The sequence below is a fragment of the Corythoichthys intestinalis genome, chromosome 14 (genome assembly GCF_030265065.1).
Source record: "Corythoichthys intestinalis isolate RoL2023-P3 chromosome 14, ASM3026506v1, whole genome shotgun sequence".
Lineage (NCBI taxonomy): Eukaryota > Metazoa > Chordata > Actinopteri > Syngnathiformes > Syngnathidae > Corythoichthys > Corythoichthys intestinalis.
Genome location: NC_080408.1, coordinates 20427991 through 20452698, shown reverse-complemented (window position 1 = coordinate 20452698; position 24708 = coordinate 20427991). Strand labels below are relative to the sequence as shown.

The following is a 24708-nucleotide window of genomic DNA, read 5'->3' as shown; positions in this document are numbered from 1 at the left end:
GTGACGGGACATTAATAAAACCAAACAGATTATTGAACATGGGTCAGGGCTACATTTTTCACGAATATGAACCTAATTAATTGATAGGCTCAATCATCAACGCAAAATAAATCTGTATTGTGTTATACTAACTTTCATGTGTATTGGTCCAGGTCGGGTGATATAACTTTCAATTCAAACGTTTGTTTTCAAAAACTGTGCAAGTCCCTTTATTAAAAAACAAGAACTATCCGAGAATGGGTCCACTTCTGGGGAACACTGGAGCACCTCTAGACTCAAACTAAAGTATTGTAAAAGTGATTCAGGAACAAATGAAAAAAAAAAAAATCTAAGATATCCAAGGACCGATCTACATCTGAGGCAAGCCAGACTACATCCCAAAAAATCCAAAGTGCTCACATGAACTTCTGTGTTATTTCATTTCATTTTTTTTTTTCCATGTCAGTTCATGTTCATCTTCACGTCATTGTCCCCCTGAAATGGACCCATTCTTGGATAGCTCCCCATTTATTTATTTTAAATGAAGGGACTTGCATTTTGAAGCCACCGCGTTGCATTACCGTAATGCACATAATACAAACAATGATCCAATTGAGGGACGGCTAGCTTGACCTTGTTGTTCCTTGCTGGTCTAACTGCAGTAGTTTTGCAGGTTAGCAAGTTCAGACAGTTTAATGTTATGCTAACTCTGATGCAGGTCAGACTTTTAGTAGCTAAATTAGTGGTGTTTCCCCTACCTCCACAACATTGACGTCTTTTTACATTACTTACAGTGGCTGCTGCTCGCCGAAAAAAAACTTCTAATATCCCTCCTTGTCGAATGGTGCGGAGGAGGCAGAATGTTGTCGACATGAATCTATTGGGGGGTGTATGAGTGTGCGTGTGTGTCTGTGTTGTGGGTGGGTGGGGAGGTATGGGAGGGAGTCAAGTCATCAAGCAATTAAACGTTTGTTTGAGAGGGAAAAAAATGGACAGGCATATTCAGCAAATATAAAAAAAAATAAATGTAATGATAAATGTAAGTCTGAACGTAATGAAAATATTTCACTTAATAATGGTAGCTTCTATTCTATATATGGGAAGACAATCCAAATTACCTATATGTAACTGAACTCATTATATAATGCAAATACGTTTGCTTAAAGGTTGGTGGGGACAATTTGAGCATTCTGAAAAGATTTTGTCATTTTATGTAAGATATCGGTCAAAATACTTTTTTTTCTTACTTTTAATCACGCAAAAAGTATTAAGTGCTGACTGTACTGTTTTTGTTATTTTCATCCAGTTTCTTTTGCACGTGCACGATGCAGTCGCTCAGAGAGATTACGAGCCTTTTCTACCAGAAGTACCTGATGGCATAATAGATGATGAAGAGGATTCAGTAAAGATTGTCAGTCTGGTCAAAACCAAGGAACCACTGGTCAGTAGCTATACATCCTCTATTATTTACATTTAAAAAAAAAAATCATTACTCTGAAAAGTAACATTTTGCTGAGATGGATAAAAATTTACTAGTATGTAAAGCATGCCATACATATATGGCAAATGTGGGGGGCTGAAATTAAATTTTCATGTTATATGGGTACACAGTAAAAGTTATGCATGTCACAAAATAAAACAGAAAAAACTGGACCAGAGAAAGAAGGACAAAACACCAAAAAGAAAACAGAAATTTGTTCTCATCAATATTGTACCACAGTTAAAATGACATAGATCTGTTTACATAGATCTCAAAGGATAAATAGGACAGTTTGATTGTTTTTGTCTGGTTAAAACTGATGAAATCACTCAATCATTTCTTAACATCAACTTTGACTGAGATCATTCCTCTGCTACATCTGATATAAATTAACTTTAGAGGCTGGTCTTTAATCATGACTAATTTTCTTGGTCCTACCAGAATGTTTTATTCCACTTATGTTCCAAACTATTGTCACTTGTACGTGGAAATTTCTTGGATCAGGTGGAACTAAATTGAACGAAGTTCAAAGAACACAACATCACCAAGGCCACAAAGTGCTTTAGATTAGTTATTTTCATCAAAATAAAAAGGATCTGAATTTTGTGCATTTAAAATGTGGTCCAGGGTCTGCTTAAATTGCTGAAAACGATTGTCTGCTGCCTGTGAGTAACATTTACCAGAGTTTGTTCCACGATCCAGTAGTTCATAACAAAATCACAGCAACATAGCCTATTTAATCCCCATGGCACGCCATCAAAAGTATTTGTTTATTATCATATAGTCTTACTCTCCATTAAATGTTTTTGACTTCTGTTGATAGGTTTTTAGAGACGCAGTAGATAAAAACAAATGAATGGTGACTCGAGTGCTTCTTCTCTCAAGTACAAAAATATTAGCATTCAGGGTGAATTTGAAAATGTTGTAATTTAAATTAAATAAGTGGCATTTTATTTGCCATACGAGGGAAAATGAAATGCATAATGGGGAAAAGGCACTTCTATTGATGTCACAACCAAGTTTAGGCTTCTCAGTTATTTTCAAAACAATGAAAGCTTCAGCTATCTCACTCAAGCTACGCTCGTAAACTCATAATAAGCTGCTGGCACGCAAGGCAGTGCTCATAACACAGCATTATTTTCATGGCTTTTCGAGAGTTTCTTTACTCGCTTCATATTGTTAGCTTGGTGCAAAATACCCATGCACCTTACTGACGAGAGCGCCACTGCCACCTAATGTAGTAGATGTGCAATTACCGTAATTTTCGGACTATCAGACGCTACTTTTTTCCTTCATTTTAGGTAACATTTTACTTGACAACGGTGTCATAAGACTGTCATAAGACTGTCATAATTATGACATGACAGTATCATGGGCATTACTGATCGCTTATGACAGATGTCATTAAATGTCATCCGGTAAATTATGTCTCTAACTCCATTTATCTCGATCTTGGATTTTTTACATCCATTCAATGTGAGATAATTTGCCAGATAATACTAAATGACATCTTTTATAAGCATTCAGTGTCACATCATAATTATGATTGTGTAATGACAGTCTCATGGTGCCACTGTCAAATAAAGTGTTACCAAATACCATACCTAGCAATTAATGAATCAACTATAACAGTAACTGAAGAAATAATTACCACTGAACATGAATTTTGATTGTTATTTACATCTGTAGCACTGCAATGCATGCTAGGAGCCATGTTGGACGACAACAGTGTTGACAGCAGGTGGCAGCAGAGGTTGACTGTCTCCCACAAGGGAACAGTCATGGTCAAATGAAGCTTATTGAAGCAATGAATCTTTGAACCAATTGACTGCAAAGCTTCATGGTGGTTCATTTGGTCTTATGAAGCCGTATGATGCCGCTGTCAAATAAAGTGTTACCAGTTAATACTAAAGTTGCACCGATACCAGTATCGGCAGGGGGCGCCGATCCGGCCCGAATTGGTGGTATCGGTATCGACGAGTACCAACATTTAGGGCGCCGATACCATCTACTGGCATCATTTGAACGCAAATTTACTCTCCTCCCCACATGAGCTATCTTCCCAAATCTTTTCATCTGTATGTCTTTGTCTCGAAATTACCACACGGAATTTACACCTTCGTCTTCAATATTACAGTTGTACAATGCAATGCATATTCACGATGTTACACTCCTCATTTAGCATAGTATTCACAAACGATTAGCATGCGTAAGCTAACGCTTGCTGTTGTAGTGCCGATGGGATCAGAAAGATTAAGACCGTGGGAGACTCAGCAAACTCATGGTTTCATGATGAACAATGAGTGGCAAATTAAGAGCGCCGTACTTCAAACTCGTCCTGTTTATTAAAGTCGATTGTAATATGCTGTTGTTGTGCAGTAATGAGCAGAAGTGACTTCTGTGGCCAGAAAACACTCAAGCGGCGCAGCGCGCACACTAGATATCATCAAATAGCAATCTAGATGTCCTATGTTAGATCCCATGCCAACTGTCGCGCCCACACACTAGATATCATCAAATAGCAACCTAGATGTACTATATTAGATCCCATGCCATTAGCTGCGTGAGCACAGAGCGACGCGTAGTCCATAGACTACGTTGATTAAATAGAAACCGCCATGACTGAATGGAAGTTAAGCAGGCCAAATCAACCCATACCAGTGACTATAGATAATGCTGCAAATACTGTTAATTCAGTACATGTTACAGATGGACTCGGACCACAAATAGGATGTTTAAATATAGCTGCTAAAAGAGCTGCAGCAATCAACAGTGTGACCCACTTTACAAACAGTAAAAATTGTTCTCAGCACTTATATACAAAATTTTTCTTCAGATCAGTAAGAAGTAAGCACATAAATATTTTGCACTAAAATGCTTGTTTATATGATGGCACTGTTATTTTTGCTTGTTAGCAAAAAAAAAAAAAAAAAAAATAATAATAATAATAATAATAACAGTTGTATTTTCTGTTTCAGAGCATTAAATGTATTGAATTGTTTCGAAAATCGTACCGAACCGTGACTTAACTGTATCGTTGCATCCGTTATACGCACACACACACACACACATATATATATATATATATATATTTTTTTTTTTTTTGCAAACAGAGTGGTATCGGAATGGTATCGGTATCGGCCGATACTGCACAGCCAGGTATCTGTATCGGTATCGGGCCCAAAAAATGGTATCGGTGCAGCACTAGTTAATGCGGCTTATCTATGAACTAATGCTGTTTTCGTGTCAAATTTGGTGGGTGGCGGCTTATAGTCAGGTGCGCCTGATAGTGCGAAAATTACGGTACACTTAATTCTAGCACGGCCAACAAAAAAGATTATTCTGAAGGGTCATGTGCGACAACTTCAAATATTTGAGAAGCACTGACATGATTGGAAAGAACATGACCGTTGTCTAACATGCTCATTTTGATCGATTCAAAATGTTCTGGTTTTCCTCACAATAGCCCACACTAAAAGTACACAAAATACTTTTTCCACTTTTTTCATATGTTTGGAATAATCTAGATTTCAATAACATTATCCAGTGGTTTCTGTGTTACAGTACGATCACTTTCTAATTCACAAGTGTCAAACCAATTCCACAAAGGGCCAAGTTGGTGTAGGTTTTATTTCCAACCAATAAAGAGGACACCAATCTGTTCTCCTCCAAGTTTAATCAGGTACTGCTTGTTTCAGCAGAAATTTCATTGGTCAGAATGTTTGTGTCGTTTTGGTTGGAATGAAATCCTGCACCTACAACCCCTAGCAAAAAGTATGGAATCACCAGTCTCGGACGAGCACTCACTCAGACATTTTAATATGTAGAACAAACTCAGATAAACAGCTTGAAAAAATAATGAATTAGTTCAAAAGTGCAACTCCTTGGCATTCAGAAACACTAAAAGAAATGAATTAAAAACATTGTGGTGGTCAGTAAATATTACTTTCATAGAGTAAGTGCAGGGAAATAAATATAGAATCACTCCATTCTGAGGAAAATATATGGAATCATGACAAACAAACAAAGAAATAACAATCAAAACGCATCTCTAGTCTCTAATCTTTTTAGTTGCACCACCTCTGGCTTTTATGACAGCTTGCAGTCTCTGAGGCATGGACTTGATGAGTGACAAACAGTATTCTTCATCAATTTGGTGCCAACTCTCTTTGATTGCAGTTGCCAGATCATCCTTGCAGGTCGGAGCCTTGCTGTGGACCATTTTTATCAATTTCCACCACAGGTTTTTAGTACGGTTGAGATTTGGGCAATTTGCGGGCCATGACATTGACTGGATGAGTCTTTCTCCAAGGAATGCTTTCACAGTTTTAGCTCTGGGGCATGATGCATTGTCAACTTGCAAAATGATTTCATTATCCCCAAACATATTTTCAACTGAAGAGATAAGAAAGCTGTCTAAAATTTCAATGTAAACTTGTGCATTTCTTGAAGATTTAACCACAGCTATTTTAGTGCCTTTGCCTGACATGCAGCCCCATATCATTAAGGACTGAAGGAAGTTTGATGTTTTCTTCAGGCAGTCATCTTTGTAAATCTCACTGGAACGGCACCAAACAAAAGTTCCAGCATCATCACCTTGTCCAATGCAGATCCTTGACTCATCACTGAAAATAAGCTTCATCCACTCATTCACAGTCAACGATTGCCTCTCCTTAGCCCATTGCAGTCTTGTTCTTTTCTGTTTAAGTGTCAATGATGGTTTCCTTTTAGCTTTCCTGTATGAAAATTCCATTTCCTTTAGACAATTTTGCACAGTTCTGTCACATACCTTGACTCCAGCTTCCTCCCATTTCTTCTTCATTTGTCTTGTTGCACATCTTCTGTTTTCAAGACGTATGGCCTTTAGTTATTTGTCATGACGTTTGGATGTCTTACTCGGTGTACCAGTACGCTTAACTTTAACAACCTTGCCATGCTGTTTGTACTTGGTCCAGATTTTTGATACAGCTGACTGTGAACAGCCCACATCTTTGGCAACCATACGTGTAGCATTACCTTCTTCAAGAAGTTTGATCATCCTCTCCTTGGTCTCAAAAGACATCTCTCTTGTTGGAGCCATGATTCTTGTTAATCCACTTCGTCCGGCAGCCCTCCAAGGTGTGATAACTGCACTGTTTTTAACTGCTGACTAACGAGCAGATCTAATCTGAAGCAGGGGTCCAATCAAGGAAAAGAAATTGACTGGATGTGTCTGTATTTTCTACGCAAAATGGAGTGATTCCATTTATTTTTCTTCAGAATGGAGTGATTCCATATTTATTTCCCTGCACTTGCGCTATAAAAGTAACATTTACTGACAACCACAATGTTTTTTTATGAATTTCTTTTAGTGTTTCTGAATGCCAAAGAGTTGCACTTTTGAATTAATTCATTATTTTTTCAATCTTTTTATCTGAGTTTGTTCTACATAAAAAAAAAATGTCTGAGTGAGTGCTCGTCCGAGACTGGTGATTCCATACTTTTTGCTAGGGGTTGTACTTGGCCCTTTGTGGAATTGGTTTGACGCCTGTGGTCAAAATAGTCCCATCTTGATGCATACAACCTTTGTTGCAACGAGCTCAACATGTTATTGTCACTATCCATGGTTGTACTTATTGTATCTGCTTCTTTACATGTCAACATCCTTAAGGGTGCTACGATTAAGCGGGATCAAACCACAGGGGCAATTGTTGTGGCAAGGGTCATGCGAGGAGGTGCTGCCCATAAGAGTGGTAAGCTTCAGCACTTCTGAAAGTGTTTCTGAAAGTTTCAGTAACATATTTTTTACAGTGGAGCGTCCAAATTTGAAACTATTCCGGGATGTGGGTTGACTCCAAAGTTATTTTGCGTGTTTGTGAAGCCCAGCATGAGCAGAATAAACTGTCATGACACGTGTTTTCTTACTGCTCCTATTATAGCTGTTGTAGAACCAAGACTGACATGTAGTAGGCAGCATAGTGCTATAGGCTATAACTGCTGCAAAATGCAACGCAAAAGGTAGTATTGCAGTAGAAGAAGAAAAAGAAAAAGTGAGCTAATTTGGTAAAAACAATGAGGTCGAAAACTCTTTTTCTCATAGCCTGATTATGCAAGCGTCCAGGATGTAATTTAAACATTCACATATTTTTACACTTGTAAGTTATGCTGCCTTATAGGCATAGGTGAGTAAAGTACAGTGGGGCAAATAAGTATTTAGTCAACCACCAATTGTGCAAGTTCTCCTACTTGAAAAGATTACAGAGGCCTGTAATTGTCAACATGGGTAAACCTCAACCATGAGAGACAGAATGTGGAAAAAAAACAGAAAATCACATTGTTTGATTTTTAAAGAATTTATTTCCAAATTAAGAGTAGAAAATAAGTATTTGGTCACCTACAAACAAGGAGGATTTCTGGCTGTCAAAGAGGTCTAACTTCTAATGAGGTCTAACGAGGCTCCACTCGTTACCTGTATTAATGGCACCTGTTTTAACTCATTATCTGTATAAAAGACACCTGTCCACAATGTCAGTTAGTCAGTCACACTCCAAACCCCACTATGGCCAGGACCAAACAGCTGTCGAAGGACACCAGAGACAAAATTGTAGTCCTGCACCAGGCTGGGAAGACTGAATCTGCAATAGGTAAAAGGCTTGGTGCAAAGAAATCAACTGTGGGAGCAATTACTACAAAATGGAAGACATACAAGACCACTCATAATCTCCCTCGATCTGGGGCTCCATGCAAGATCTCACCCCGTGGTGTCAATATGATTACAAGAACGGTGAGCAAAAATTCCAGAACCACACGGTGGGACCTGGTGAATGATCTACAGAGAGCTGGGACCACAGTATCAAAGGCTACTCTCAGTAACACAATGCGCCGCCAGGGACTCAAATCCTCCTTCGCGTGAGAGCATTTGGATGATCCAGAAGAGGACTGGGAGAATGTGTTATGGTCAGATAAAACCAAAATAGAACGTTTTGGTAGAAACACAGGTTCTCGTGTTTGGAGGAGAAAGAATAGTGAATTGCAGAAGAACACCATACCCACTGTGAAGCATGGGGGTGGAAACATCATGCTTTGGGGCTGTTTTTCTGCAAAGGGACCAGGATGACTGATCTGTGTAAAGGAAAGAATGAATGGGGCCGTGTATCAAGAGATTTTGAGTGAAAATCTCTTTCCATCAGCAAGGGCATTGAAGATGAGACGTGGCTGGGTCTTTCAGCATGAAAATGATCCCAAACACACAGCCAGGGCAACAAAGGAGTGGCTTCGTAAGAAGCATTTCAAGATCCTGGAGTGGCCTAGCCAGTCTCTAGATCTCAACACCATAGAAAATCTGTGGAGGGAGTTGAAAGTCCGTGTTGCCCAACGACAGCCCCAAAACATCACTGGTCTAGAGGAGATCTGCATGGAGGAATGGACCAAAATACCAGCAACAGTATGTGAAAAGCTTGTGAAGAGTTACAGAAAATGTTTGGCCTCCGTTATTGCCAACAAAGGGTACATAACAAAGTATTGAGATGAACTTTTGGTATTGACCAAATACTTATTTTCCACCATGATTTGCAAATAAATTCTTTAAAAATCCAACAATGTGATTTTCTGTTTTTTTTTTTTGTTTTTTTTCCCACATTCTGTCTCTCATGCTTGAGGTTTACCCATGTTGACAATTACAGGCCTCTCTAATATTTTCCAGTGGGAGAACTTGCACAATTAGTGGTTGACTAAATACTTATTTGCCCCACGGTAGGTATAGAGTAAAAGTAGTCATTAAAAAATTTACTCAAGTAAAAGTAAAAAACTATTCATTGACAAGAACACTCAAGTAATGAGTAACAATGTGAGTAACTGTTTACAACATCTGATTTTTTCTTTTTTTTAATAATCGTTTTTTTTTTTCTCTGCACAACTTAATCTATATAAACTGTTATTATTATACTTTATTATTATTATTTACACGACCAAACTAGGCCAAAGAAATACAACAAATTCAAGGAGTTCAAACGAGGAGAATGAAACATCACCCAAAAGTGAGAGCATGAGTGCCCTCACGTGGATAAAAAAACATTTCTACCTCTGATTGGAGTCATGTGGTTATTGTTGCGACATCTCATTGGTGAAACAGACAACTACTGTTGTTATGTCTGGCAAAAATAAAGTCAGTATGTAGGGTATAAAGGGGAAAATGTAACGACTGTAGTGTAGCCCAAAGTAACTGAGTAAGAGTTGTGTTTCTTCAAAAATCTACTCAAGTAAACGTAAAAAGTATTGCGTGGTAAAACTACTCGAAGAAGGACATTTTTCTCAAAAAGTTACTCAAGTAAATGTAAGTGAGTAAATGTAACGCGTTACTACCTACCTCTGCTAATGGGGCGCTGCCAAGCTCACCGGGAGGAAATCAGAGATCAGTCAGTGTGTTGCCCGATATCACTTTGACACTCGGCATTTGGAGCCAGGATCGAATCACCAACACTTTATCTCACAGTGATGAGAAAGGAAAAATTGTCAAATATCTGACTGAAGAATAGTAATGCTTTGAGATTTTTCAGGGAATTGTATTCATTTTAATGAGGTAAAAACAAGAATACTTTTGAAGGTTCCACTGTACTTTACAACAATTCATGAGTACATCTTTCACTCTGAAGGCCTGATTCATGAAGGAGATGAACTAAAAGAAGTAAATGGCATCTCACTGGAGCGCAAGAAGCCAAAAGAAATTCTTCCTCTCCTGGTTAGTCAAACTGTTTTTCAGTCCTTTAAACATTGCAGTTTTTACTTAAAATGAATGAAGAGGGTGTTTTGCCCATTCATTTATGCTAGCGTATCCCAAATTCATCATAGTTCATTAGTCATACCTGTGAACATTTTCATTTATCCAAGTCATTTCATTTATCAGTTCAACAAATGAAGCCCCTTTCACACACGCCGAAACACCGTGAAAATCCCGGGATTTAAACGGGCAGCCCTTGTATGTGAATGCAATTTCCCAGGTTGACTGACGCGGATTTTTCACTGGTCACGTCTTAGTATAATGCCCAGGAAAGTCCCGGGACGAGGCTTATATGAAAGCAAGCGTTAAATTCCCGGGTCACAGCACGATGGCTGATGACGTAAATATCACGGCGGGCCGATCGTCACATCCTCTTTCTTCGCAGTAAGACGAAAAGCGGCAAACAAACATAGCAAATATCAACATAGCAAGCTGGAAATAGCTAAATTAAACTGAAAACATAAAAAAATGAAATTGCTACTGGACCATAGAGCTGAGGAAGAGAGTCCATCATCCATCTTTGGAAATGTGTGGTTTATTTTTGTTGCTTATGTTAGGGTCCGCAACTGCAGAAACAAGATTGTATCTCAAAGTGGAAAACAACGGAGGGATGGGTTCAAGGGTTTATTAAATACAAACAAAAATACACGCGATCGCGGAAAAGGGGGAATAACACAATGGGTCCGTGACAGTAGGTCGACGGGTATCAATAATACTAACCTAAGCGGACTAACACACTCAAATAACAGCACAATGTAGGGGTTTTCGAAAAAACAGCGGCAGAGGTGTCGAATGGCACCCAGCAAGTTAATATCTCAGCTCCCTTTTTTTGGATCGCCTGGGTTTAAATACATTCTTGATGAGCTTGAATTGGCTGCAGTTACGATGACGGTAACGCTTCTACAAATGGCTTTGTAAAAAAAAAAAAAAAAACACAATTTGACCAACATTGTGACAGCCGATACCGACCAAAAATTACGCAATGTCCGGGTTATAAAATCGAATAAGCAGCCCCACCCTCATATGGAGCACCAGTGGGCAACACGGGACAAACCTGTGAAAGTGTCCAACCCGCATCATTGCCAGGATATCTCTACATGCATGAAAGCAATGACAAGAGTAGATCCCGTGTCACCTTACACGGGAATTTACCGGGATATATTTGTGAAAGGGGCTTTAATACCACCAGAAAAGTCCGGATGTGATTAATTTAATACTCCGAGTGTTAGGTTTTGTGTTGGTTTCTCCTAGTGTGACTTGTCCCTGTGATTGCCCATTGCTCTCACCTGTGTGTATTCTCCCAGTGTATCCTGCAATCTGCATCCACCTGTGTTACCCAGCTGTTCCTCGTCTTGTTACCCCTTGTCTGCGTGTGTGTATATAATGACCCAGTTTCTTGTCACTCCTTGTTGCGTCATTGTCAATGTCTATGTCTATGCGAACGTCGATTTCAAGTTTTGTCAACGCCCTCGTGTTCCAGTCCCTCTGTTTAAGTAAGTTTTGGTTTGAACATTGCCTTTTTGATCCCTAGTCCTTTTGTTTGTACTTTGTGATTTTGTTAGTTATTATTAAAACGTTTTTTGAGTTCACCACCACCTGCTTTGCTGCTTTTGTTTCCCTGCATTTGGGTCCACACACACCCTGTCTGCCCGCGTATCCCTGACACCGAGAAAGTTCAGTGGTCAGTTTGGTCAATCTCAAATTGGGGCGGAGCTTAAGCGGGTCCATGTGGTGTTGTTTGCAGGCGCAAAAGGGGCTTGGTTAAGAAAGGGGAAGGTAAAACAGAGCGGTAATATAATTGATAATTTTTTATAATTTGCATGAAATACTCTATACATCTAACATTTCATGTTAATTACTGAGCTTGGAAAATGCAAATATGTGAGCGGCAAATACCACCTGTTGTTTTATTTTTTCAACCATCGGTTCTATTCTACTTTCTTATTGAAATTTATGAAAGATCTCGGTCTGTTGCCCCACGCCTTCTGCCCTGTTTCTATTTCTTTATTCTAAGCTTTCACCCAGATGCAACTTCATGGAAGGAGTATCAAACTGTGTAACAAAATAAAGTGCACAGATGTATTTCCTAAATTCTAATGTATTCTGTTGATATCTCCCTAATGGTGCGCAGGCACGCGCTAAGGGTGACGTTACATTCACAATTATTCCTGCTTCAATAAAGCAAGAGGTGACAGCCAATAAGAAGGTACAGTGCATTACCTATTCCCTTGTGGTATTTCTTTTTATTGTTCATTCTATTGCGGTTTCAAGTGAATAACTCCCCATCTGTTTACAGTAAAAGGAGATTATGAAAAATGTCATAAATTCTGCCACATCATGACACCCTTCTCAGTGACTTCATCATAAGACCACAATGCGTTTATCAAATTTATGCAATTTGGTGAATTGGTTTGAATTGGTTAAAAAAATTAATCTGTTGAAATAAATTAAGACAAATTATATTCAATGGGTATGGTCATACAAAACATGTGAAAACCATGTCAGGCAGTGCAATTTTGGGCATGGGCCTTCTGTGCGGATTTAAGTGGCCTAATCCACCTTTTAATACTATCACCTGCAAATTAATACAATTACTAATATTATACTATCATTACTAAAGAAAGAAACATAGCTAATCAACCTGGTTATCTTCCAATACATCACCATCAAATAAGTTCAAACCTCTATACTGCAATAATCATGGTTCACAATGGATGATGGTGATTGGCTGTTTCGTGCAGATGTTTGACAGGCTGATTCCTGCGTGTCAGGCAGAATGATCGGCATGTACCGGAATTTTCGGACTATAGCCTGCTACTTTTTTCAGTCATTTTGAATCCTGCGGCTTATAGTCCAGTGCGGCTTATTTTTTGATTTATTTAGTTTATAGGTAAAACTTTGTTTTACAGCAGCGTCAAAAGACTGTCATAATACCGTCATAATTATGACATGACACTATCATGGGCATTACTGAATGGTTATGACAGATGTCATTAAGTGTCATCCGGCAAATAATGTCACTAACTCCATTTATGTCCAGTTTGGATCTTTTACATCCATTCAAAAGTGAGACAATTTGCCAGATAACACTAAATGACATCTGTTATAAGCATTGGTTAATGCTCATGACAGTGTCATATCATAATTATGATTATCTAATGACAATCTTATGGCTCTATTGTCAAATAAAGTGTTAACAAATAATATAACTAGCAATTAATGAAACAACTGGAACAGTAACTGAAGAAATAATTAGCACAGAACACCAGTTATTTACATCTGTAGCACTGCAATGCATGCCAGGAGGCTTGTTGGACAACAACAGTGTTAACAGCAGGTGGCAGTTGAGGTTGACTGTCTCTTTACAGTGGTGGCCAAATAAAGCTTCTTGAAGCAATGAAGCTTTGCAGCCATTTGGTTCAAAGCTTCATGATGGTTCATTTGGTCTTATGACAGTCGTATTATGCCGATTATGCTGTATTATGACTAAGAACAAATGAAGCAAATGAACAAATGCCATTTTCTTGCCAAATTTGGTGAGTGGCGGCTTATAGTAGAGTGCGCCTTAAAGTGCAAAAATTAGGGTATCCTGAATGTTCTTTTACTTTGCATGTCAATATCAGTCAATATCAGCATGTGTTGCTGATACAAGTGCTACTTTGACTACAATTTAAACATATACAGTACATCTGAATATACTGTAGATATTGATATTGTTATAATCGACATGTTGCAATAATCTAAAAAAAAAAAAAAAAATCCCTTTTCTAGATGTTTGTAAGAGCTCTCTTTGACTACAAGCCAAGTGTGGACCCTGCTGTCCCATGCAAGGATGCAGCAATTACTTTTAAGAGAGGCGACATCCTCCAAATTGTTTCCATGGAGGATGACACCTGGTGGCAAGCCTGCCATGTTACTGGTAGTAGCACGCAAGCAGGGCTCATCCCCTCACAGCAGCTCCAGGAGAGGTGATTTTGAAGACAAGAATATATATTTTTGGTCCTTCTCCAAAAGTATTCATTTATTAAACAGCACTTTAACAACCAATTGTATTTAACAATGTTCAGGAGAATTGCACTACAGCGACCTCAGACCTTGTTCAAGCACCAAAACATCAAGACAGCAGGTGATCAGATAGCAATTTCTTTCCACAACAATGCTGTAACAATAAAGCACCTTTAAAATACCAGCCATTTTTTAAAAAAATAAATAAAGCACATCTTGTAGCGGGGGAGAATTCAGGTCGAATAATGAGTTTTTTCTGTTGTACTCACTGTTCTTTTCCTTCACATGCATTACAGAGGATTGCAAAGGTTTGAGTTTTCAGCTTCTTTTGTGCATTTACAAGTGTGACTCAAGCAGAACCTCTAAAGTCAAAGCATTCGGTTATTTAATGATTGTTAACTACATTAGAAAACACCTGAGAGAAGTAATGGAGAATGATAGGAGGAAGATTTTTGAAAAGCATTACTCCTGTCTCGAAATGCCTTAGACTTGACATTGATGGAATTATCAGTTGTATGTATGGCTGCTGCAATATTGTGTTTTGGTGTATTATTTATGTCGTACAGTTCACATCATAATTGAATACATCCTCCTTTAAAAGATGTTAATCATCATCTCAATTAATACAATAAGTTTTTTTTAAATTCAACATTACTGTTTTATACAATGATTGTTAGAATATAGAACATACAAGTATAGCAATCTAAATTTCATGGTACAATTAGCAATTTAATGAAAATTGGTTGGTGCAAAAGTGAATACACCCCAAACAAAAGCTGCCATATGTAGTATTTTGTATGACCTCCATGATCCTTAAAGAGCATACGACATGAGAAAAAAAGTCTTAAATAGGATTATTATGTGAATTAGAATCATATTTTGAGACGATTCGACTATATACAACAATGTAGCAAAGCGCAGATGACGAGAAATTCGTCTTTTAATCTGCCGGTTAGCCACGCCTACCATTATAGGGCTCTAGCGTCCCCAATAGGTGGATGACGTCAGCGGGAGAATGGGCTCATCGGTTTTACTATTCAGCCCATTGAGGGGGAATTATTCACAACGAGGAAAACGCGACGAAGAGAGCCGCAAAATGTCATTGTTTCAGTCTGTCTACTCCAATATTTTTACAGGATATTCTTTTTATCCAAGTATTTTTCCCCAATAGCTAAATAAATGGCTTGAGAAGGACCAGTCAGCCCGTCGAGGGGGAACTATTTACAACGAGGAAAATGCGACGAAGAGAGCTGCAAAATGTCATTGTTTCTGTCTCTTCACTTCAATATTTTTACAGGATATCCTTTTTATCCAAGTTTTTTCCCCAATTGCTAAATAAATGGCATGGTCACGACAAATAACAGTCTTGTGCTAAATGGAATATGAAATAATAAAAATGCACTTATTCAGGACGACATGGCAAAATTACTCCATAATGGTCAAAACTGTCGACTTCACCTTTACTGTCGCACCTCCCGAATGATATTTTATGACACCTAAATCGGACATATGTCATTTCCCTTCCCCGGCTTCGGAGAATGTAAACAAACCAAGAGGCGTGACAGCTAGCCGACATGCTAACCCGAACCGAGTATGTTTCAAAGTCTCTCAAATCACACATAACCAGCCCGGATTATTTGACATGACGACTGGGTTGTCGATTGTCTTCGCGGATCGGCAAACCGCCCGGCGGAGAGCAATTTACGGTTTGTTCCCCGGAGGAGGGCGGCTGCAGTTGTTGTGCAGCTAACGTGCAGCTAATGTGCACGAGGAGAGCTTTTTACGTGCCTATCAATGATCAAACGTAAGTAGTCCTTTATTTAAAGAAAGTTTGTAGTGTTTACTTTGTAATCGCTGTATTAATATTTGACATAATACAAAACAAGATGTTTACTCACTTCCTCGTAAGTCCAATGGTCCCACAGTAGTAGGGCTTGGCCAATATCCACGGTGAATGGGAACCTTTTGAAACTCCAAAAAGGCGCACATGCCTCTCCCTCATAAAGCAAGATTTTTCTGCAGCCGTTTGGCTGGCGTGATGCAAAAATAAACGTATTAATCCGCAAAATCAGCTGAATCCTTAGTCCTCATACCCAACAGTACGGCTGTTTAGTGAAGAGGACGCCTTCACCCGTACACGTCACAGCGCCCTCCTCCTCAATGCAAGACCGAAGCCGGAATTCACTCATTTTCATGGCGCGGGATTAAAAAAACTAAATAAATATAGCGATCGCTTCCACACACATCCAAGCAGTCCATATCATTCAGGAGCATAAAATACTGCGTGTATTATGAAATAAACATGCTTTTTCATGTCACATGCACTTTAAAGACACCAGCAAGTCTTCGAGGCATTTAATGAACAAGTTTCTGATAGATTGCAACATATAGTGGTACCTCTACATACGAAGTTAATTCGTTCCAAAACCTTGTTTGTAAGTCAAAATGGTCATATGTCGAGCAGGATTTTCCCATAAGAATACATTCTAAATCCAATAATTTATTCCACAGCCCGAAAACCTACTCGAAGTCCTTAATAAATGCTGCTGGTACTATTGCAAATAGCAATTACACAGAGCAACGCAAATAAATTATGAATAAAAATCGGAATAATAATATAACAATAATAATACCTGTAATAATGTAAGGAATCGGGTTCTAATGTGGCGGATGTTTTTTTGCGTGGTGTACCTGAACGCACCGCGTGGCTGACTTGACATTGTGTGAGAGGACTTTTTACTTTTTTTCATATTCAGCTGCGGCGGACAGTAGGCATGTTGTGTTGCACAAGTTCTAAAATAAATGATTTAAAACCTGATGATTGTGATTTTTTGGAAGATTTTAGCACAATAATAATTGTCACCTTAACTTATAAAGACTGGCGAACCGAGGTCAGAGGAGGACCGTCGAGATCGTAGACATTCTACGGCCCTATTGTCAAGCTAGCTCACGGACGCGCACACACCACGCTCATATTTTTCTATCATTTCCATCTTCATTCCAATTTCAATTCAATTTTATTTGTATAGCCCTATATCACATCAGGTTTGTCTCAGAGGGCTTTACAGAGTCAATAGTAAGTCTCACCTTTTTCATTTTGCAATTTTGTATCAAAATTTGGCAGATACTCAACAAGGTCATGGTGCAAGGTCATCAAATGGAGGCCAAACTTCATAAACCCCTTGTAATCTTCGTCTCTTTTGTTGGTTTTTGAGACCTTCGGGGTCTTCCCTTTTTTTTTGGTCTCTGTTTGACTGACTCTCATCAGTCACTGGGCCACATCCAACTTGAAATAGTGCAGATCCTATATTCTATTTTTGAGTTTTTGGCAGTGTTGCCAACTCCCAAGTAAGGAAAGTAGCTATTGGCTGTCCTAAAAATCGCTAGAAGTCTCTAGATGATGCCATCACCTAATTTGCATAATATTATCAATTTCCATGTAATGGCGTACCGCAAGCAACACGTCACTTCCGCTCATTAATATTCATGACATTAGCTACTGTTGCTAAGTAGGGACAAGAAACCGTTTGTCCCTAATAGGTAATGAATGGAAATCGTGTACGAAGGAGATGTTTACAGAGCTAAATCTACCAATTCTCTCCGAAAATGATGTGCCTGGTGCCAAATTGACTGGCAAAGATGTGGAAGAACATAAAAACGTTCAGTTAAAGAGATGGCTTTAGTGTCGAAGGCTTAAAAAGACGAAAAAAAACCGAGCCGACCCAAGCATAGCTTTTATTTTTTTATCGACGCGACTGACAATGACATTCTCCTGTTTCAACAAGCTATCCTTTACCATCAGCCCTGAGTTTCTTATATATCCTCTGGTTGTCCTACGTCGATTACCGTTCTTGGGGATAATTTAGTTAGCTTTGTGTAGCGATCGCAAATGCTACTCAGTGACAGCCAACGAACACTTTTAATTTTTTCATTGATAACATCTTAATTCTATAATTTTACTTACACTTTCCCCTTACTAAAGTTTTTTTTTTTTTTAATATATATAACAGAAACGGTAACAGTGGCAGTCAGATACCATTGTAATTCTTTTCAGGTCATTCATTGTCAGAAGCTAAAAAAAATAAGTTAAAAATATAAAAATGGCTTACCTCTTTTGTCCTCTGAAAGACCATGCCAACCCAACATAATGTTTACTGCATATGAAATGTGAATGGATTCACAGAGTTGGTGTTAAAGTCCGCGCAAGTTTATTCAGTCTTCACATTTTTTCCTCCCGAGTTTTTGGTTTCCGGAAACGTATGAAGAAAACATCCTTCATGTGTCGTAATGTCTAGAGTCGTTTCTACAAGTTCCAATAAAGCAATGCGTGATCGGCATGTTCGTTTTTGAAAGATTACCGGAGAAAAGTAGCACAAATTATGTTGTGTCTATGCGAGGGCGGGTCTATAATGTCCCACTTCGGCTTTACTTCCGTTTTACGATGCGACGTGACGGTCTAAAAATAACCTGTGTGCGGTACGCCATTGTAATGGGCGCTGTAGGAAAGAAGAATAACGTGCTGGGAGTAGCAAAATGTGAGTAAAAAATTACCGGAAAAAGTCGCTAGATTTGCAGCAAGAGGCTTTGGAAAGCCACATTTAGCGGGAAAGTCGCCAAAATGGCAACACTGTTTCACACTAAGGAAAAGTCATTTCTTTCTCTGTGGCACCTCAACAGTATTTTCCATCGGAGTGTGAGATGTGCTAACCACTGGCCAATGTAGGGGATTACACTTAACTCAATTAACTCATTATTTTGCAGTGTAGTTTGCTGTTCAAACTTTTGTTTCTGAAAGGAAAACAAAGGTGTTCTGAAATATCAGTCATATATTATGATGTGCACTGTAGTTGGTCATTAGACTGAAAAATGAAATCAAATATGTTCTCAGTTGTCAGCAAGCTTTTCTGAACAGTGCGAGAACTCTCATGAGATTTCACATTCCGTTCACATTTGGGGTAGGGTTGTTCCGATCATGTTTTTTGCTCCCGATCCGCTCCCGATCGTTTTAGTTTGAGTATCTGCTGATCCCGATATTTCCCGATCTGATTGCTTTTTTTTTGCTCCCAATTCAATTCCAATCATTCCCGATCATATACATTTTGGCAATGCATTAAGAAAAAAATGAATAAAACTCGGACGAATATATACACTCAACATACAGTACATAAGTACTGTATTTGTTTATTATTACAATAAATCCTCAAGATGGCATTTACATTATTAGCATTCTTTCTGTGAGAGGGATCCACGGATAGAAAGACTTGTAATTCTTAAAGGATAAATTTGACTTTGTATATTGTGACTATTGCCATCTAGTGTATTTGTTCAGCTTTCAGTAAATTATACTGTAGCCATTTAACTGTTCTGCCCAAATGCATGATGGGAAGTGCAACCATGACTGTGCAAAGTGGCACCAATTGATATATCTTCTCTGCGTTGGGAAATAACATAGAGTGTTAAGAAAAAGATAAACTGCTACCTTTCTTCCCCATATTGCTTCCCACGATATTTCTAATTGTTGAGAGAGGGATAGTAAAGCTTTAGCCAATTAAAAAAAGGCTCTAAAGGCTGCCAAAATTCACTCTACTCATCTTAAGTTGCCTTTTAGCTCTATATATAGGTAAAACGGTGCCATTATAGATTGAACGCAACATTGCGTGAGTGGGTCATGCAGCGCATGCGTTGATTGCCTTAAATACTTTAACCTGATTAATTAAAAAAAAAAAAAAAAATTACCACCGTTAACGCGATAAATTTGATAACCCTACTTTAAGCCAAAACTAAAGACTCTGGATGAGTGTAAGATATTTTGTCCAGAACGTTAATACAATTAGTAAACGATTAAATTAAAAAATATATATATTTAAAAAAGGCATGTCCGATATTTTTTAACCGATTCCGATACTTTGAAAATGATGCGATCGGACCCGATCCCGATCGATCGGGACATCTTTAATTTGAGGCATGAAAAAATTATGTTGAACTTCAAAGTGTACCACTTAAACGCATTTGACTTTTGAGGTCCTGCTGTACATGAACATTTTAAGGCTGTTTTGACTTTCTTCAAGATTTACTTATCAAAACAAAGATCAAAGAAATGATGTTGAACAAAGTTGTAAGAGTAAGCTAGTTATCATTGTTGCTAAATTCTTGATAGCATTTCATTATAATTTCCAAAGCAAAATAGTTATATATTTGAATTAGGATATCTGCTGTCACTGTAGTTTGTGTGCAAAATTCCTGAGGCTAATATTACTGAATCTAGTTTTTTCAGTTGAGGACGATGTTGACTATGGAGCTGTAACTGGAATCCACATTGGTAAGATTTTTCACTTACTCCACATAAACACTAATGATACTGGAAAGAGGACTTGTGTTAGAGAACACAATACAAGTCAGGGCAATTGGACATGACAGGTCACAATAAAAGTCACCAAGAAAAACAAATAATTCAACTGATGAAGCATTTTATAGGTTTAACGATTTAAAGGAAAGGACTGGAACAGCAAATGTGGTTGAGCTTGCCAGTTTCCCATCTGTCTTCAGCTCATGGATTGCAAATGATGCTTGTGCCAATTGTCATGTCTGCACGTGAGTCAGGAAATATATATCATATGAGCAATCTCTCCAATGAAAATATCCTGTCTGTGCAATCTGTGTTGCACAATATCTATGTGCAAACTATCTAGTCTCAAGGCATGTGGGGTCAACAGCATGAGATCAAGATCATACTAAAGAAAGTTTGTTCTTTCAAGATGTTGAGGTGATACACTTAATAAGTCTCATCTGACCAAAGCACACGGTCCCAGTTGAAGACTGGGACGGTGTGTATTTTTGTGTGAGACCAAAAGCTCAATCTTGGTCTCATCTGACCAAAGCACACGGTCCCAGTTGAAGCCTGGGACCGTGTGTATTTTTGTGTGAGACCAAGATTGAGCTTTTTGGCAGCAAACACTCTAAGTGGGTCTGGCGTGCCACGAAAGATGCGCATGCTGAAAAGCACCTCATACCCACTGTGAAGTATGGGGGTGGGTCAGTGATGCTGTGGGGCTTTTTCGCTTCCAAAGGCCCTGGGAACCTTGTTAGGGTGTATGGCATCATGAATGCTTTGAAATACCAGGACATTTTAAATCAAAATCTGTTGCCCTCTGCCCGAAAGCTGAAGATGGGTCGTCACTGGGTCTTTCAGCAAGACAATGACCCTAAACATATGGCAAAATCTAAACAGAAATGGTTCACCAGACACAAAATCAAGCTCCTCCCATGCCCATCTCAGTCCCCAGACCTTGCTTTGTTGGCAAAAGGGCATTGTACAAAGTATTAACACAAGGGGTGCTAATAATTGTGACGCACATTATTTGATGTCAAATAATTTTTTCTCTATGTGGGATTTTTTCCCCCACTGAATGAATGCACTTGTATTGAAGGTTAGATTTTTCTCTTTTTTTCCATTAAGGTCCCATATGACTTGAATAAAAAAAAATATTAGAAGCTAAAAAACACACCTTTTTCAGGGGTGCCAATAATTATGGAGGGCACTGTATTTCGGTGAAGGTGGTTGTGTTATTCGCTACTACACCTCGAAGTAATGCTTGGAATTCAGCTGACCCTTGCAGAACATTTTAGCTGACCACAATTCATTTTGCCTCCGCGACATGCGGAACCTGTCATTGACGCCAATCGAGGTAACACTTGTTCTGAGGTTTTGTGATGGAAAACTTGCATTGAATTTGAATACGGCTTAGGACAGTGTCATAAGACTGTTGTTTGCGGTGACCTAGTATTGATTGGAAGCTTATTTTGTTGTGCTTTTTAATGCATCTATAAACATACATTACCTAGTAAAATAAAGTTTCCACACTAAATGAGGTTGTCCGTTTTAAAATAGTTTCATTTCTTTGGAGTTAGTTTTTTCAAAGTAGTAAACGGTACTTGTATGTTAGGAACGTTGTAAACCAAGCATGTTTGGTACATTATCATGCCTCAGAGCAATTGGAGGATGCCAATTGTTATGGCCGCCTACGAGATATCTCAATTTTTCTGAGAATTTACCACATGCGCTGGATTACTCTGTTTATTCTGAACATAAATGAATACATGATTCACGGCAGGGCCGAAGTGGGACTCATTTTCAGCCCGGGAGTTTCATGCCACAGACCGGCTCACTTTATATCATGACCTACTGTATAGAAATATTGTGATAATAATCATGCCGTCAAGCGATTAAAATTTTAAATCGCAATTAAATCGCATGCTATCAATATTAAACTTGCAATTAGTGACATTTTTTAAATTGCAGAAAGTTTATATTTTAACTTTTAAATACACCTATTCATAGGCGGATCTACTATTCAGGCGAAGTAGGCGATCGCCTTAGGCCCCCAACCAGTAGGGGGCCCCCAACCAGCTGCCCTTGCCCCAACAAGCAAGCGCTTGGGCCACCGGAGCCAGCAGTACCCCCAACTATTCATCATTTATAATTATGTCAGCATACCAAACAAACAAATAACAAAACAAAAAAGAACGCCATTTGAATGCCGCATTTATATTATCTCTCCCCCAAACACACACACTACAACGGACTGTTCCACGACGACGGATGGAGTATCAGTCGCTTAGCATCATTTAGCACAGTTAAGCTTTGCTTAGCTCTGTTTAGCATCGCTTAACTCCGCTTAGCTGTTCGTTAGCTTCACTTAGCTCTCCCGCGTTTTTCACGCCCCTAATCTCGCTATTTTTACAGCTCACTTGCTACTTTGCATGTCGGCTATCGTTTATTTCAAACACATGAGCGAACGTGCTCTCCATGAGAGGCAAAGTGCAGTGAGGGAGAAGTTGAGAACAGGCCGCTAATGCCTCTTAACTTTCTTCTTCTTCACACCGAACATAAAATACATGACAGCACACCCTGTGGCGAAACAATGCAGTACAGTTCCAATCAGTCATACAATAACACTCAACAGCTGGTTAACAGCATTTGAGTACAGTTCCAATCAGTCATACAATAACACTCAACAACTGGTTAACAGCATTTGCTAACGAAAAATATTAAATCTATTTGTGACACCACAAGCAATGACGAAGAATGTTTTTTTACGGAGTGTAAAGCTTTAGGTTAGCGGTTTAGCGAACGTACCTCCAGTGAACATTTCAAAATAAAAGCACGTCATGTTCGTCATATAAATAACAACTTCTGGAGTTTATCCCACATACTTCAGAATTAATATTATAATATGTTGAGCAAATACTACAGAATACAGATTCTACTCTAAGAACAGCTTTCAAATGACAGTCTTTATGACAAATACAGTATGATTGGCAATGAATAATTATTATACTACTATTATATACAGTAGTATACTATAATAATAATGCTAGAATTTTTTTTAAAGAATTGTTTTGAATAATGTTGGAAAGGCAAAGTCAGTGTTCTGAATCCGTTTACTTTACATTCTTTTGCACTAGTAAATGCTATCCGCATTTAACCTCATTGTTTGTTTGTGATTAGTTATTGTTATTTACATGATTATTTGTACTTTAATAAAGAATTTAAGTGTTCCAAAATGGTTTTGTGAATTAATAAGCATCAACAAAAAATTCATTGCTAAATTAGTAAAAGAAAGAAAATTATTAGATTAGTCGACAAATCGTAAATCTAGTCGGCTGGTTAATCAGGAGAAAATTTGTCATTTAGGACAGCCTTAGTATACCGGAACTTATTTCCTCCACACCCTTCTCACCTTTTTAACCCCTGACCCATGAAGAGGGCCCCTGAATATGTTCGCCTTAGGCCCCAAAATTGCCAAGTCCACCACTGCACCTATTAGCACAGGAGCTGATCAATGTGCTTACCTTAGATCAAATTTAAGACTCATGAGAAACATGAAAAGAGTTTTACTTTACACTTGTAAAGATGAATTAAACATGAATGTTCCCCAAATAACTTGTGAAAAGGGAGGCACGGAGAAAGAGTGGATAGCATGTCAGCTGACAGTTCTGAGATCAAGGGCTCAAGCACGGGTTCTGTGAGGAGTTACCATTTTATTTTTGGGGTACTATCTTTAATTTTATCGTATTTATTAGATTGACTTTTTAAAGGAATTACACATCTGGCAAGTGTGTACAAAACTGAAGCTTTTCATCGTAGTCAAATTTATTATTTTTTTATTTTATTTTGTGGTTATGATAAGCTGAAAAATCTTCAGCATCAGAATAGTTAAGAGGAAGCGCTTGAGATGAGCCATTATATGCAAATTGACATATTGAATTTTGTTGGTTTAATCTTTTATGTTAAATTGCCAAAATAAAACAACTTTTATTTGATATTCAAATTGTTCGGTGAGTACTGTATATACTCTAATGCAGGGGTAAGGAACCGATGGCTCGCGAGCCAGATATGGCTCTTTTGACGGCTGCATCTGGTTCGCAGACAAATCTTCAATTAAAAAAAAAAAAAAAAAAGTTTCGTTATGTAAAGAGAGGGCGCTAG

At 38.4% G+C, this 24708-nt stretch overlaps 1 protein-coding gene across 2 annotated transcripts in view; it reads left to right on the top strand.

Moving 5' to 3' along the window:
• LOC130930153 (MAGUK p55 subfamily member 7-like) overlaps positions 1–24708 on the top strand; it is a 68221-nt gene that overhangs the window by 17342 nt on the left and 26171 nt on the right. The window contains exons 5-12 of one of the 2 annotated variants that reach the window (XM_057857909.1): positions 1286–1420; positions 7110–7191; positions 10090–10175; positions 12346–12420; positions 13986–14182; positions 14282–14340; positions 14516–14527; positions 20485–20538. In XM_057857909.1, coding sequence (XP_057713892.1) covers positions 1286–1420; positions 7110–7191; positions 10090–10175; positions 12346–12420; positions 13986–14182; positions 14282–14340; positions 14516–14527; positions 20485–20538 — 700 coding nt within the window. The remainder of the gene's footprint in view (positions 1–1285; positions 1421–7109; positions 7192–10089; positions 10176–12345; positions 12421–13985; positions 14183–14281; positions 14341–14515; positions 14528–20484; positions 20539–24708) is intronic. The other variant, XM_057857910.1, reaches the window with a different exon arrangement.